Source organism: Sus scrofa, chromosome 1 (genome assembly GCF_054392235.1).
Source record: "Sus scrofa isolate SSC_HxYL_T2T_F1_AM1 chromosome 1, Sscrofa_HxYL_maternal_Yorkshire_Landrace_v2.0, whole genome shotgun sequence".
In the NCBI taxonomy this organism is placed as follows: domain Eukaryota; kingdom Metazoa; phylum Chordata; class Mammalia; order Artiodactyla; family Suidae; genus Sus; species Sus scrofa.
In genome coordinates, this window is record NC_139383.1 from 204,774,865 (window position 1) to 204,791,276 (window position 16,412).

Genomic DNA, 16,412 nt, shown 5'->3' on the forward strand with positions numbered 1-16,412 from the left:
GCAAGACATTGGAAATAAACTGGAGGTAAAGATGGATAATTTATAGGAAACACTGAGCAAAGAAATACAAGATATAAAACATAAGCAAGAAGAGATGCAAAATACAATAACTGAAATAAAAAATTCACTAGAAGCAGCTAACAGCAGAATACAGGAGGCAGAAAAACAAATAAGAGAGGTGGAGGACAGACCAGTGGAAATTACAGATGCCAAACAGAAAAGAGAAAAAAGACTGAAAACAAATGAAGAGAGTCTCAGAGAACTGTGGGACAACGTTACACATACCAACATCCGTATTATAGGAGTGCCAAAAGGAGAAGAGAGAGAGAAGGGGACGGAAAAAGTATTCAAAGAGATAATAGCTGAAAACATCACTAACATAGGAAAGGAACCATTCACTCAAATCCAGGAAGCCTAACAAGTACCATATAAAATAAACCCAAGGAGGAACACATATTAATCAGACTGACAAAATTAAAGACAAAGAGAAGATATTGAAAGCAGCTAGGGAAAAGAAACAAATACATACAACAAAACCCAGAAAAGTTTATTGGCAGATTTTTCAGCATAAACTCTGCAGGCCAGAAGAGAATGGCATGATATACTTAACATGATGAAAGGAAAAAACCTCCAGCCAAGATTACTTTACCTAGCAAGGCTCTCATTCAGATTTGAAGGAGAAATCAACAGGTATACAGATAAGCAAAAGCTAAGAGAATTCACCAACACTAAACAAGCTTTATGACAAATACTAAAGGAATTTCTCCAGGCAGAAAAGAAAAGGCCACAACCAGTAACAAAAATATCACAAATGACAAGACTCACAAGTAAAGGTATATATGCAGTAAAGATACGAAATCATCCACGCACAATTATGCCACCAAAATCAGAAATCATAAGAGGTGGGTACAAATGCAGGACACTGGAGATGCACTTGCAATTAAGAGACCAATAACTTAAAACAATCTCATATATATGCGTGTGTGTGTGTGTGTATAGACTCTTATGTTGAAACTTTAGAGTAACTGAAAACCAAAAATCTACACTTGGTACACAAACAAATAAGAAAAATCAACTCAAATACAACACTAAAGATAGTCATCAAACATCAAGAGGAGAGAACAAGAGAAGAAGGGAAGAAGAAAGAGCAACCAAACCAATCCAGAACAGTTAAAAAATGGCAATAAGAACATACATATTAATAATTACCTTAAATGTAAATGGACTAAATGCCCCAACCAAAAGACATAGACTGGCTGAATGGATACAAAAACAAGACCCATATATATGCTGTCTTCAAGAGACCCACTCTACTTCTAGGGACACATACAAATTGAAAATGAGAGGATGGAAGAAAATACTCCATGCAAATAAGAATCAAAAGAAAGCTGGAGTAGCAATACTCATAACAGACAAAATGGACTTTAAAATGAAGAATACTTTAAGAGACAAAGAAGGCCACTACATAATGATCAAAGGATCAATCCAAGAAGATATAACAATTTTAAATATCTATGCACCCAACATAGGTTCACCACAATATATAAGGAAACTGCTAACAACCTTAAAAGGACAAATTGACAATAACACAGTAATAGTGTGGGACTTTAACACCCCACTTATAGCAATGGACAGATCATCCAGACAGAAAATCAATAAGGAAACACAGGACCTGAATGAAGCATTAAACCAGATGGACTCAATAGATATTTATAGGACATTCCATCCAAAAGCAATAGAATACACATTCTTCTCAAGTGCACATGGAACATTCTCTAAGATTGATCACATCCTGGAATACAAATCAAGCCTCGGTAACTTTAAGAAAATTAAAATCATACCAGGCATCTTTTCTGACCACAATGCTATACGACTGGAAATCAACAACAAGAAAAAAATGCAAAAAACACAAACACATGGAGACTAAACAACATGCTACTAAACAACCAATGGATCACTGAAGAAAACAAAAATACCTAGAAGCAAATGACAACAAAGATATGACACTCCAAGACCTATGGGATGCAGCAAAAGCCATTCTAAGAGGAAAGTTTATAGCAATTCAAGCCCACCTCAGGAAACAAGAAAAAGCTCAAATAAACAAGTTAAATTTACATCTAAAGCAGCTCAAGAGAGAAGAACAGACAAGACCTAAACTTAGTAGAAGGAAAGAAATCATAAAGATCAGAGCAAAAATCAATGAAATAGAAACAAAGAAAACCATAGCAAAGATCAAGGAAACGAAAAGCTGGTTCTTTGAAAAGATCAACAAAATTGATAAACCCTTAGCCAGACTTATCTAGAAAAAAAGAGAGAGGACTCAATCAATAAAATTAGAAATGAAAAAGGAGAAGTAACAACGGACATCACAGAAATACAAAGGATCATAAGAGACTACTCTATGCCAATAAAATGGAAAACCCAGAAGAAATGGACAAATTCTTAGAAAAGTACCATCTTCCAAGACTAAACCAAGATGAAATAGAAGAGATGAATAGACCAATCACAAGAACTGAAATTGAAACTGTGATTTAAAAACTTCCGAAAAACAAAAGTCCAGGACCAGATGGCTTCACAGGTGAATTTTATCAAACATTTAGAGAAGAGCTAACACCTATCCTTCTGAAACTATTCCAAAAAAATTGCAGAGGAAGGGACACTCCAAAACTCATTCTATGAGGCCACCATCACCCTGATACCAAAAACAGACCACAAAGATACCACAAAAAAAGAAAACTACTGGCCAATTTCACTGATGAACATCGATGCAAAAATCCTAAACAAAATACTAGCAAACCACATCCAAGAATACATTAAAAGGATTGTACATCATGATCAAGTGGGATTTATCCCAGGGATGCAAGGATTCTTCAATATCCGCAAATCAATCAGTGTGATACACCACATCAACAAACGAAGAATAAAACCATATGATCCTCTCAATAGATGCAGAAAAAGCCTTTGACAAAATTCAATACCCATTTCTGATAAAAATCCGTCAGAAAGTGGGCATAGTGGGAACCTATCTCAACATCATGAAGGCCATATATGACAAACCCACAGCAAACATCACTCTCAATGGTGAAAAGCTGAAAGAATCCCTGCTGAGTTCAGCAACAAGATGAGGATGTCCACTTTCACCACTACTATTCAACATAGTTTTGGAAGGCCTAGCCACAGCAAAAAGAGAAGTAAAAGAGATAAAAGGAATCCATCCAAATTGGAAAGGAAGAAGGAAAACTATTACTATCCATAGATGACAGGATATTATACCTAGAGAATCCTAAAGACTCCACCAGAAAACTAGTAAAGCTCATCCATGAATTTGGCAAAGTCACAGGATACAAAATTAATACACAAAAATCAAAGGCATTTCTATATATTAATAGTGAAAGATCAGAAAGAGAAATTAGGGAAGCAATCCCGTTTACCAACACACCCAAAAGAATAAAATACCTAGGAATAAACCTACCCAAAGAGACAAAAGACCTGTACTCTGAAAACTATAAGACACTGATGGAAGAAATCAAAGATGACACAAACAGATGGAAAGACATACCATGCTCTTGGATTGGACGAGTCAATATTATCAAAATTATTATACTACCCAAGGCAATCTACAGATTCAGTGCAATCCATCTCAAATTACCAAGGACATTTTTCACAGAACTTGAACAAAATATTTTAAAGTTTGTTTAGAAGCTCAAAAGACCCAGAATAGCCAAAGACATGTTAAAAAAATGGAGCTGGAGGAATCAGGCTCCCTGATTTCAGACTATACTACAAAGCTACAGTCATCAAAACTGTATGGTACTGGCACAAAGACAGACATATAGCTAAGTGGAACAGGATAGAAAGCCCAGAATTAAACTCATGTACCTACAGTCAACTAATCTATGACAAAGTAGGCAAGAATATACAATGGAGAAAAAACAGCCTGTTCAATAAGTCATGCTGGGAAAACTGAACAGCCACATGGAAAAGAATAAAATTAGAATACCTCCTAACACTATATACAAAAATAAACTCAAAATGGGTTAAAGACCTAGATATAAGACCAGATACTATAAGACTCTTAGAGGAAAACACAGGCCGAACACTCTCCGAAATAAACAAGAGCAACATCTTCTCAGATCCGCCTCCTAGAGTAATGACATTAAAAACAAAAATAAACAAATGGGACCTAATTAAATTAAAAGTTTATGCATAGCAAAGGAAACCCTAAACAAAACAAAAAGACAACCCACAGAATAGGAGCAAATCTTTTGCAAATGAAGCAACTGACAAGGGATTCATCTCCAAAATTTATAAACATCTTCTGCAGCTCAATGTCAAAAAAATAGGCAGAAGATCTAAACAGACAATTCTCCAAAGAAGACATACGGATGGCAAAAAAAAAAAACATACGAAAAGGTGTTCAACTTCACTCATTAGTAGAGAAATGCAAATCAAAACCACTATGAGGAACCAACTTACACCAGCTAGAATGGCCAGCATCAAAAAATCTACAAACAATAAGTGCTAGAGAAGGTGTGGAGAAAAAGGAACCCTGTTACTCTGTTGGTGGGAGTGTGAATTGGTGCAACCACTGTGGAAAACAGTACGGAGATTCCTCAGAAAACTAAAAATAGAATTACCGTTTGATCCAGCAATCCCACTCCTGGGCATCTATCCAGAGAAAACCATGCATCCAATAGCCAAGACATGGAAACAACCTAAATGTCCATTGACAGAGGAGTGGATCAAGAAGATGTGGTACATATACACAATGGAATATTATTCAGCCATCAAAAGGAATGAAATAAAGGCATTTCTAGCAACATGGATGGACCTAGAAATTATCATGCTAAGTGAAGTCAGTCAGACAGTGAGACACCAACATCAAATGCTATCACTTACACGTGGAATCTGAAAAAAGGACACAATGAACTTTGGAGAGAAGATCCTGACTCAGACTTTGAAAAACTTATCGTTTCCAAAGGAGAGCGGTTAGAGGGTGGAGGGATGCTGGGGGTTTGGGATGGAAATGGTATATATTGTACAACTATAAATGTAATATATTCATTGAGTAATATTAAAAAAATGAAAAGTAATTGACATAAATTGTATTTAAAATGTAAAAAAATAAAATCGATTTGTTTGATGACATACAAAGTATGACAATTTTATGTTGTCATACTTTTCTAGACCTTAGGGAAAATAGGACAAGAATGAATGGCACATAAACGACTGTCCTCAAGAGTTAGGATGGACACACAGATGCTATAGAGTAAAAGCGATTCACTTATTTTTTTATCCTGTAGTGAGTCTGAGCCCTTAGGAATGACAAATATTGGTAATACCAGGAATAGGTCAGGATTTCCTTCTTTTTCTTGCTGGTAGAGTTTATCCAAATTCTCTTCTTCATGTGTAATGAGACCTTTTAAAGACTCCAACTGGTCCTCAAAATCCTTGAACTGTGATAGAACAAACTAGAACAAGAGAAGTTTTCATTAGAAACAATGTTCATGTGCATCCATCACAGAACCAAACACAGCTGATAAAAGTTCAAGTTTTCCACACTTAAATAACCCAGCTCATTATCTTGACTATTCAGAAGACTCCTGATATTCACTCTGTGCCTTTGGCAAAGAATCAGGCTTCACAGGGATGAATCAATCACCTCTTGACAGGGCATGCAGAAGAGGGTTAGTGAGTATTCTGCTCCCTCAGTCTTGCTAGTTAAGTACTTTACCCCACTAGTACTGAGATGTGATACCGGAGCTCCTCGGGCTTCTAGTCAGCCTTTTCATAGCTTAAGGGCTTTTCAAAAAGGAAATAAAGAATATAACAAATGGCCATTCTCTAAGCAGCTACGCTATGACTCAATGACTTCACTTGGAAATTCAAACAACTGTGAGGTCTGAAAAGTGTGTGAAATATATCACTTCTTTAACATGTTCAATGAAGAAATATTTACTGAAGAGCTGAGCTCTGCCCATGTATTGAAGAATCACATGACTGAAGAATCATGTCAAATGGTAGATAGGTTTAATTTGGACATCTTTTGGTTTAATTAGGGCATCTTTATGCTGTGGTGGCCCTAAGGTACAGTCCACAAAGCACAAATAATCAGTACTTCTTAGGGTACAGGGAATTGAAGGGAGTGTGCAATGGCCAAGAATGGAAAACCAAGATGGACCTCAAATTCATTTGTTTTCAGGAGCAGCATCCTTTCCAAGTAGGAAGCTCTCTGGAGGGAGTGCAGCTGACCAGCGAGGAGCATATGTGTGTTGGACTCTGCGGGCTGTGGAAGTCGGTCCAGGAGAATGGAATTTTGGAGAAAGGCTTCTCTTGTCTTCTGTACATCATGCTGCAGCTCCTGGAGAAGAAACCATGATTGCAAAACATTTCCTCCTCCTTTCTCCACACAAATCCTCACCTCATGCCACTCCATCCACATCTGGAAGAATCTCTGCCTTGAAATTGCAGGCATGGCTTCTGGCTACTATTATTTTAAGAGCTCAAAAACTGAATCCTTCTTTATATGATGCACATCACTGGTGTTGCTCTGAAATTTGTTGGCTTACAGCTAAAAGTGACCACAGATAAATAGGGTTGGAGCTTCCAGTTTACAGAAACTAGAGATGACATGAGTAGTGTCCCAAAGTTTTATGTTTCTAATTCTTGAACACCTTAGGGATCTGCTTTAATGCATTTTAAGAGCCAGTCCAACTCTGTCCTCTGCCTGAGACTTTGTGATATAAATGGATTCATCTGCAGAAAGCATAGAATCTCATTAGCCAAGCCGATTTTAGCGCTCCTCAAGAAATATTGCATCTGTGTGGAATTTATGGTTTTTTTTTTTTTAAGTAGACTGGGTAGAAATTGATCAGAAATATGGATCCTATATGTTGGATTCCTGACTTTAAGTAAGTTGGTGAATATCTTTTTATTTGACCTATGGTATAAGAATATACAAAGTGCACCTGGTCACCCAGTTTAAATCTAGAAAGTATTCACTTTCCAGGTATCATCAACAGGATAAAACCACAGAGGAAAGCATACAGCTCTTAAATTTAGTCTAGGTCATTATCTCCACAAGAAAGCCTTATTAACATGGTGGCAGGTCTATGATTAATTCTAAATTAAGAGATTCAACACCTACTAGTCTTAGATGATCAGATTCAGTTGATATTTCTGTTCTTATTGAAAACTGTGTATGTGGCATTGGCCTCAGATCCACCTGCTAGACTGAAAGGGGAATTCTGGAAAGAGGTGGTATCAGGTGCTCCTGACCAGCTACTTACTTCCTGGCCCCTGCCTCTGAGCCACCAACTGGTTCTCCCAACCCCACACATCCCTGCCTTGCCGTGTCCTACGCACTCTGTCCTGATTCACTTCTCCCTCCTTGTGCTCTGTCTATCCTCTGGGTCATGGCCCTGCCTGTCAGGCTCTTGGTCTTGCTTTTCCTCAATGGGTTTAACACCTACCTTTATGTCACACAGGGCTGGGGGCAGGATCTCTGCGAGGTTGTTTCCGGACATATTGATGTTTGCAAGCTGTTGATACTTTGCTTCCTGCTGCTCCAGCCTTGTTGCAGCTTCAGCCTGAGCACTGCTACACGCCTTCCAGAGCTGCAGCAGGCTCTGGGCCCCCTGCAACTGGTCTGCGAGGTCTTGGTTTACCTGTGTCCACCTGTCAGGGCAACATGAACAACAAGACCCCCAATCCATCTTTTCCTTTGCAGCAAAAGCATACAATGTACATGCTCTATCCATAAGTTAACAGCTGATGGATTAAGACACTGTTAAATGCCTTTTAAAAATTACTGGCGTCATCATTATATAAACAGAATTCCAAAATTGGGATATTTCCTTAATTTGTAATTCTCAACAAAAACTACAAAATTTGTGATTCACAAGAATTATCTATTGTATTATGAATGTCTTAGGCAAAGGTGGAGAAAGTACTGAACTGTATGCCTGATGAAACTTTCTCCACATGGGAGGGGCCCCTAGTTTATAGAGAAGGGTCTTTAAATAGGCCTTATCTAAATTGTGACTACGTCAAGTTTATTTTCCAATTACAAAAGCGACATGTTCCTTACATAAAAGCAGAACCAAAAAATAATGTATTTTCCTACTTCTCGGCAAGGGTATTTATTTTCTATTGTGTTCTAAGTGTTCTAACGTGCTAATATTTTATAGAAATATGCTATGTTGTAGGACTAATTTCTTTGTGGATTGAGAGAAACTAAAGTGGCAGATATTAACTGGTTCTTGATGATATTTGTTCTTTAGAGAAATGTTAACTCTTGTGTATTCTTTCTACTTAGGCCAGTTTGCGCCAGTTAGTACAAACTGACCTTGGTTACATAAGAAGATAAAACTGCTCTCAGGTGCACCCTTCCAAGGATACTAGCACACAGGAGATGTGAGGGAAGGTACCAGCTGAGTACCCAGGCTCCAGATCTACATAGCTGGTCTCCACTACTATGCCAGACTAACCTCACCTTTGGAGTTCAGGTGAACCTAACTAGAGCTGTTAATGAAACCTAGTTAGAGACCGCATTTTTAAAGCCAATACCACCAAATTATGAACAATGGCAAATATTTACAAGTGTTCTTACATCCATGAAAATTAGCTAATTTTGTGGGGCTGGCACATTCACTGATTGTATGAATTTTATTTAGAGTCTCATTTATATGCACTGCTAAACTGCTATGAAAACTGGAAGTTGTAATAAGAACAAGTTATTTTCTGTAATACATTTTTCATTCATTAAAATTGAAGTTTTTAAAAAAGTAGAAATTTTTTTTAAATTTGTTTTTATTCCACTGTAATATCTTGCTTTGCTTTCCCATTTAATTTAAAAGTATTTTCCATACTATTAATACAAAATAAATAAGCCTGGGAGTTCCTGTTGTTGTGTACTGGAAACGAATCCAACTATGATCCATGAGGATGCAGGTTTAATCCTTGGCCTTGCTCAGTGGGTTAAGGATCCAGCATTGCTGTGAGCTGTGGTGTAGGCTGCAGGTGAGGCTCAGACCTGGAGTTGCCGTGGCTGTGGCGTAGGCTGGCAGCTACAGCTCTGATTTAACTCCTAGCCTGAGAACTTCCATCTGCTGCAAGTGTGGCCCTAAAAAGCAATCAGTCAATAAATACGCCTAATTTTAAATGGCTGTACATAATGCTCTATTTTTTGTTTATTTACCAAATTCCCATTTAGAGTGGCTATTGAAGCAATTTTCAATTTTTGCTTCCAAATAGAATATTCTTGCACCAACAATTGAATGTATGTGCAGTGATGACAACTGAATCCCTTTAGGAGCAACTTGAACCACCATCTGTTTTGAAGTGGCCCCCAATACTGTATGTGGAGTCAGATATGTGTCCTTTCCTCTTTTTCCCTCTCCCTCCCCTTCTTCCAATAAGGTCTGGGTCAAGAGCTGAGGACAACCTGTGGGGTATATAAATTGGGTGTCCCCTGTTCATCACATTCCACTGTTGGTTTCCAGGAAAGTCTTTGTTTGCATGGAGAAAGGGTGGAGAAGGATGCTGAGAGCACCTTAACATCTTCATCACTGCCTGCAGCAAATCAGCTTTAAGCCAACTTTCATATCCCATTCAGCAGAATAAATGCTTCACAATGAACTAGGGCCATATGCCTTAGAAGGAGCTTCCTTGGGAATTCCTATTGTGGCACAGCGGAAACGAATCCAACTAGGAACCATGAAGTTGCGGGTTCAATCCCTGGCCTCGCTCAGTGGGTGAAGGATTCCACGTTGCTGTGAGCTGTGGTGTAGGTCGCAGACTCGGCTCAGATCTGGTGTTGCTGTGGCTGTGGCATAGGCCAGCAGCTGTAGCTCTCATTAGACCCCTAGCCTGGGAACCTCCATAAGCAGTTCAGCAAAGAATTCTTCCCAACCCCACAAATCATCTCCCAAAGCAGTATCTGCACATCCCCTTGCCTCCATCTCACCATGTTTCCAGGGAGAATGAATGCCCCTCCCACCACCTGAGTCTGCTTCTGCCTGTGATTCTGGTGCCCTTGAATCTCCCACCAGGCACCAGCCCATGGCCACCCTGGGGCTGTACTTGGGGTATTTCTAGAAGGATTACACCACTTGTACATGGTAAGTGACAGCCTTCACAAGAGCAAAGCTTATGTGAACTAGATCCTTCAAAGCAGGAGAGACCAAAAGAGTCTCAAACTGTTATACTGATGATTTAGAGGACTCTACAAAGTCTGTGTCACTTTATTTGCCACATGTCATTAAGATAAATATATCGGATCCATTACTCATTTAAACTGCATCTGAAAGCATACCTTGTATGAGTATTTTGGCATTTCTCCTGAATTATTTCAGCAACTGAAGGGCAATGATCTTTGAGTTTTCCAATAACCTCCTGGAGTTTCTTCCAAGTCCCATCACTGCTCTCAGCTTCGTCTTGAAGAGACTAGGAGGACAGAGAGGAACGTTAGCAACAGAATGGCCTGGCCTCATCCACAGAAGGCAGCAGCTCATCAGCACTGCTGCTATATTACAAGAGTATTAACACTCAAACCTTAACAGGGATAAATTGGTAGAGATTTGTAGAAGTGAACACTGAGAAGACATTCTTTCACTGGAGACTAGAACCAAAAGTGTATTAAAAAAACAAAAAACAACCAAAAACCCAAACCCAAACTTTTAAATTATGAAATATGGACATAAAAGATGAAGAAGGAATTCCTGTTGTGGCTCAGCAGGTTACCCAACATAGAATCTGTGTGGATGCAGGTTCAATCTCTGGCCTCACTCAGTGGATTAAGGATCTGGCATCACCATGAGCTGTGGTGGAGGTCACAGATGCAGCTTGTCTGGTGTTGCTGTGGCTGTGGCATAGGCCTCAGCTGCAGATCTGATTCGACCCCCACCTGGGAACTTCTATATGTTGCAGGTGCAGCAATTAAAAAAAAAAAATGAAGAAAACTTCAATGTATACTTTTCACTAATTTGGCTCATGTGATTCACTTTGGAATTTCAAGTTATACTTTTGATGCTGCCAATTAAAATACTGTTTTGTGCTTATCTGTGACGAGTGTAAAAGCCATTGTGTTTACTTCTGTGCTTTCTTCCACTGCCAGTAAAACACTGTGCCAAGATCTGGTGAATTTACCTGAAGGTTCTGCACCTGGTATTTTAAGGCCTCCAATGATAAAACCAGAGGCTTGCTGTGTTCCACACAATATGAGAATCGGATTGTCATCATATTCACTTCATCAAAGAGTTTGTCATAAATCTTCCACTCCTGTAAGACAGACTGCATAGAGGTCTTGAGCTCACTGACCTATACAAAAGTGGAAACATATTTAGGAAATCATCAATAGGTTTGCTCATCATTTTTTTCCCTTCTAAGGAGTCTACCTCTGTATCCAATTTGGGCATTTCACCTTGAGCGCAGAGGAGGAGCCTCAGTGATTTAGGTGGGAAGGATGGGTCAACGAACAAAAAACATCAAAGAAAGCTAAATTTTGAAATAGGTAAATGGAAGAGAGACCAGTGGATCAGCATGGAGAGTTCAGCCCAGATAATGAACACTAGGTAAGCGATCAGAATCTCTTGAGTACACGTTTTAATGAAATTCTGTTAGCTTTCTGACCTTGGACAAGTTATTTAATCCTTAAGTCTGTTTCTTCATCCATAAAACAGATAAACTAAAAAATAAAGAAAATAGTGTCTGTGCAAATGCTCTGAAACTGCAAAGCATTACGTAAATGTAAAGTGTGACCTGGCACTTAAGTCTGGTCGCCACGGGAGAGCAAGCATAAACTGGAGAGGACATGCTGGGCCAAAATGATGGGTGAATACAAAGCAGAGGAAATGTAATGGTGGCTGTATTTTATCCTTTAGTATGTTTTGATAATCATGAAAGGATAAAAGGTGAAGCATTTAAATGATCACTGATACAATTGAGAATATTTAAGTATATAAATTTCAATATATGATATAAAGATAACATATCTCAGCAATAAAAAGACAACCAAACTAAAAAATGGACAAAGGATTATATAGACATCTCTCTAAAGAATATGTACAAATGGCCAATAAACAAATGAAAACACACTCAACATTCAGTCATTAGAGAAATATAAATCCAAACCACAAGATACCATCTCACATCCACTAGGATGGTTTTCATCAGTCAGATGACAGCTAGTGTTGGCAAGACAATGGATAAATTAGAACCCTGATATGTTGTTGGTGGAAATGTAAAGTAGGATAGCCTCTGCAGAAAAGTTTAGCAGTCCCTCAGAAAGAGAAAGACTATATGGGGTTACTATATGACCCATAATTATACTCTTAGGTATATACCCAAGAGAACTGAAAGCATGTGTTCACAGAAAAAAATCTACACACATGTTTTCAGCAGTGGAGGAGGGTTTCAAGGTCCCCATATCCCTGTCAGCACTTGTTACTGCCTGTTTTCCTGAAGCCTCTGAGCATTTGAGGGTAAGAATCATTTTTCTTCTTTATCACTGTACCCTTGGCAGTGAGCACAGCGCCTCACCAAAGATATGTTAACAAATGACTTACACAAGATACATTAAGCTCAGCCCTAATTTTCTGCCTGACTTCAGCAGAAGAAAGAGGCAGAGGGTCACCGAGGAATTTTATTCATCCAGGTTATTCCCAATTCTCTCTTGGAATTAAATGGTTGAAGGAGATCTCAGTCAATGACAAATCATCCATAGTAAAGACTCTCTGGGAAAATGGACACAGCCAGTCGAGATTAGGATGTACAGCTTCTCCCACCGCCTGTGGGGAAACATCCAGGTTGCAGAGTTGGAGGTGTGTGTCCTTTCCGCTTAGTGCACTCCTCCCGGACGGGCTAAATACAACTTTGACACGCCTTTCATGCCAACCTCCTCCATACTCTTCTTCCCTGCTGTTCTCACCACACACTCCGTTTCTCCCCACCTCGGGAGTTTGCCCCATGCTGACCACACTCCTAGAGGCTACGTGAGATAGGATCACTGCCTCCCTGAGGCCTCTCCCTGGGTGTGGGGAATCTGAGCGGCTTCTTCACAGATGCTCCTGTATATATGCCAGACGCTCTACTGGGTTTGGGGGTGGGGGTGGAGACATTTGTGTGTGTGAACACATTAGACACAACAAAGATAACCAAGGGAATTTCTAGCTCGCCAAGGATGTGGGACTCTGGTGGCTTTGCCTCTAATTATTCAGTGCAAAATGAAACAAAACAAAACAACGAAAAAGAAATTTTAAATGTTTTTTTTCTCTACTTCAGTATTTTTCTCAGCAACTTTGCAGTTTTTGGTATGGAGCAAGTGTCCATTATTAACAATAAATAAACGAAGGGAGTGTGAAGAGAAATAGTACACTTGGAATGAATTCTAGTACCTGCTTAATAACACTGTTTCTCTTTTGAAATAACTCATCAATTCTGGATGCTGTATCTTCCAACAATGGCACTGTCCCGCTCTCCAAAGTCAGGTAACTTTGTCTCAGCTCATCCAGTACTTTGGATTTAATTGCAAGTTGATTTTCTATATCCTGGAAAGGTAAGAGGAAAAGGTTTTCATATGTGCAATATTACAAAACAATAAGGGGTAAGAAATGGGAGTTGAACCTGTTCAAGTAAAAATGCCATTAGAGTATATAATTAAATAACAGTGCACAAAAGACATTTTAATCACATTGCACTCTAAATTCAATTTTTACAATGAAATTTTGGTATATGAATTTACAGTATTATAGTATGAACTTTTTTTCTTTTTAGGGCCGCACCTGCAGCATATGGAAGTTCCCAGGCTAGGGGTCGAATTGGAGTGTAGCTGCTGGCCTATGCCACAGCCACCGCAACTCAGGATCCAAGCTGCACCTGCGACCTACACCACAGCTCACGGCAATGCTGCATCCTTAAACCACTGAGCGAGGCCAGGGATTGGACCCACATCCGCTTGTAAACTAGTCGGGTTCTTAACCCTCTGAGATACAACAAGAACGCCATACAACATGAATTTTCACAATAATTTCAGCTACTACACAGCTCTAGGTTTCAAAAGAGTATAGGTAGCAAGTCCTTATCATCATGGTTTAGTAGAAAAGTCAGGAAGATACAGTGTCCATTCCAGGGCTGCCATGTGCTGGCTGCTGGAATAAGCATTAGGTCATCAAACTCCCAAGTCTGCATTTTCTCATCAGGAAAACAGTGATGACATCTTAGAACTCAAGTGGAACCAGGGTGGCCTGCTGGGGGGTGCTGCAGCACTGAGCTCTGGAGGATAACCTTCCCTTTAAGAGGTCTGTTGAATCACGGGTGGCTGTAAAAACTCTAAAATGGAAATGGCTAGTGGGTGGTTAGAAACAGGCTAAGACCATGTGAAAAGATCTCTCCCAGTGGTGTTGCTGCCCACATATAGTGTCCAGTATTATTCTGCAACCACATAGAACCGGGGTCTGAGCAGACTTGCCGTGCCTCCACTCAGTCAGTACAGAAGAAGTATGACCTGTGCTGCCTAGGGCTCTGGGGACGGTGGAACTGTTCTCAATAGGGAATGACACAATCAGGGAAGTGCGGAGGAAGGAGTAATCTACATTTGGGTGAGGGCACTGCAAAGATGAAGTGACCTGGCAAATGGTGATTGAACGAAAAGGGCACAGCCACCGTGCTCCAGCCCAAATGGGATTTAGACAGTGGCTCTGAGGGAAAAGTGTTCCTTTTAGAACACATTACACAGTAGGTAAAAGAAACTGATTTACTCTGAAGAAATAGAATGAAAGACTAAACATCCTGGAGACTTTTGTAAATATTGGATAAATTAATTACAAAAACACCAAAATTGGAAAACATCTAAATCAAAATTCCCTTAGAACATTTTTTCCTCAGGAGTAACATTCAAACCTCTTAAGAATGACAATAACCTGAAAAATATCTTCTTCTATTTATCATGATAAATGGCATTGTGCAAAACACATGGACACTCAGCTGTTTTATATAAGATAGTTAGTACCTAACAGCCTGACCAAGTCACACTGGACAGGTGTGCCCTTCTCACCTGACAATCCAAGAGCATCTTCTGCACCGAGACCACACTTTCAGGTTTTTGTAAAATGTTCAGTCTTTGCTCTTGTGCTTCCATCCAGTTGTTCAAAATCTGTATTTTGTTTTCATTCTCTGTGATACTCTCCAAAAGTTGTTCTAAATGTTGTATCTACCAGTTATAAATAAGAAAATAAAATTTTTTTATTTATGAAAATGACTCAGTCATACATATGTATACATTCCCATGTGCTTTAAAATAACGTATTATGACATTCATGATATGATAATTTTGTTTTTTCTAAGATTTTGAATACTTTGCATAAGATTTCCCAAGAAACTTGGGAATAAGAATGCATAAATCAGGAAATAAGAACTAAAATCTCCTTTAAAAAAAATCTAACATTTGAAATGGAAGCTAGCCTGGTAAAAAGGCTGGCTGTTCTGGAGTTCTAGATTTGTACAAAACAAAATCATGCAATATTCACTTATCATCTATTGGTATTATGTAAAGCTTAAGAAAATTTTCTTTCCCCAGATTTGCTTCATTAGGCTCATTTAAAAATTAGGTCAATATAAAAAATGACAAATAATTCATCAATTTAATTTAAAAAGTTTTAAAAATTTCAAATATTTAAAAAAATTTATTTTTATTAAAGTATAGTTGATTTACAACATTGTGTCAATTTCTGCTGTACAGGAAAAAAATGACTCAGTCATACATATATATACATTCTATTTCTTCTATTCTTTTCCATCATGTTCTATCCCAAGAGATTGGATATAGTTCCCTGTGCTATATAGCAGGACCTCATTGCTTATCCATTCTAAATGTAATAGTTTGCATCTACTAACCTCAAACTCCCAGTCCACCCCACTCCCTCCTCCTCCCCCTTGGCAACCCCAAGTCTGTTCTCCATGTTGTGAGTCTATTTCTGTTCTGCAGATAGGTCCATTTGTGCCATATTTTAGATTCCACATATAAGTGATAGCATATGGTATTTGTCTTTCCCTTTCTGACTGACTTCACTTAGTCCGATATTCTTTTGTTGCATAAAAACATATTTTTTTTCTTCTTTTTATGGATATACCTGCGGCACAGGGAAGTTCCCAGGGTAGGGGCTGAACTGGAGCAGCAGCTGAGGCCTACACCATAGCCACAGCAGCACTGGATACAAGCCACATCTGTGACCTAAGACGCAGCTTGCAGCAATGCCAGACCCTTAATCCACTGAGCCAGGCTGGGGACTGAAGCTGCATCCTCACAGAGACAGCATCAGGTCCTTAACCTGTTGAGCCACAACAGGAACTCCAAAAGAACATTTTTTATTGTCTGTGATTCTTCTCATTTCTAATGCTTATAATATTCATTAGAT

At 38.9% G+C, this 16,412-nt stretch overlaps 1 protein-coding gene across 11 annotated transcripts in view; it reads right to left on the reverse strand.

Moving 5' to 3' along the window:
- SYNE2 (spectrin repeat containing nuclear envelope protein 2) overlaps positions 1 to 16,412 on the reverse strand; it is a 440,757-nt gene that overhangs the window by 60,060 nt on the left and 364,285 nt on the right. For 9 of the 11 annotated variants that reach the window (XM_021074116.2, XM_084983049.1, XM_021074177.2 and 6 more), the window contains 7 exons: positions 15,053 to 15,208; positions 13,395 to 13,547; positions 11,149 to 11,319; positions 10,316 to 10,446; positions 7,473 to 7,677; positions 6,182 to 6,361; positions 5,343 to 5,471 (listed from right to left, as the gene is read on the reverse strand). In XM_021074116.2, coding sequence (XP_020929775.2) covers positions 5,343 to 5,471; positions 6,182 to 6,361; positions 7,473 to 7,677; positions 10,316 to 10,446; positions 11,149 to 11,319; positions 13,395 to 13,547; positions 15,053 to 15,208 — 1,125 coding nt within the window. Of the gene's footprint in view, positions 1 to 5,342; positions 5,472 to 6,181; positions 6,572 to 7,472; positions 7,678 to 10,315; positions 10,447 to 11,148; positions 11,320 to 13,394; positions 13,548 to 15,052; positions 15,209 to 16,412 lie in introns of those variants that run through there. The other 2 variants (XR_014820403.1, XR_014820402.1) reach the window with 1 other exon arrangement.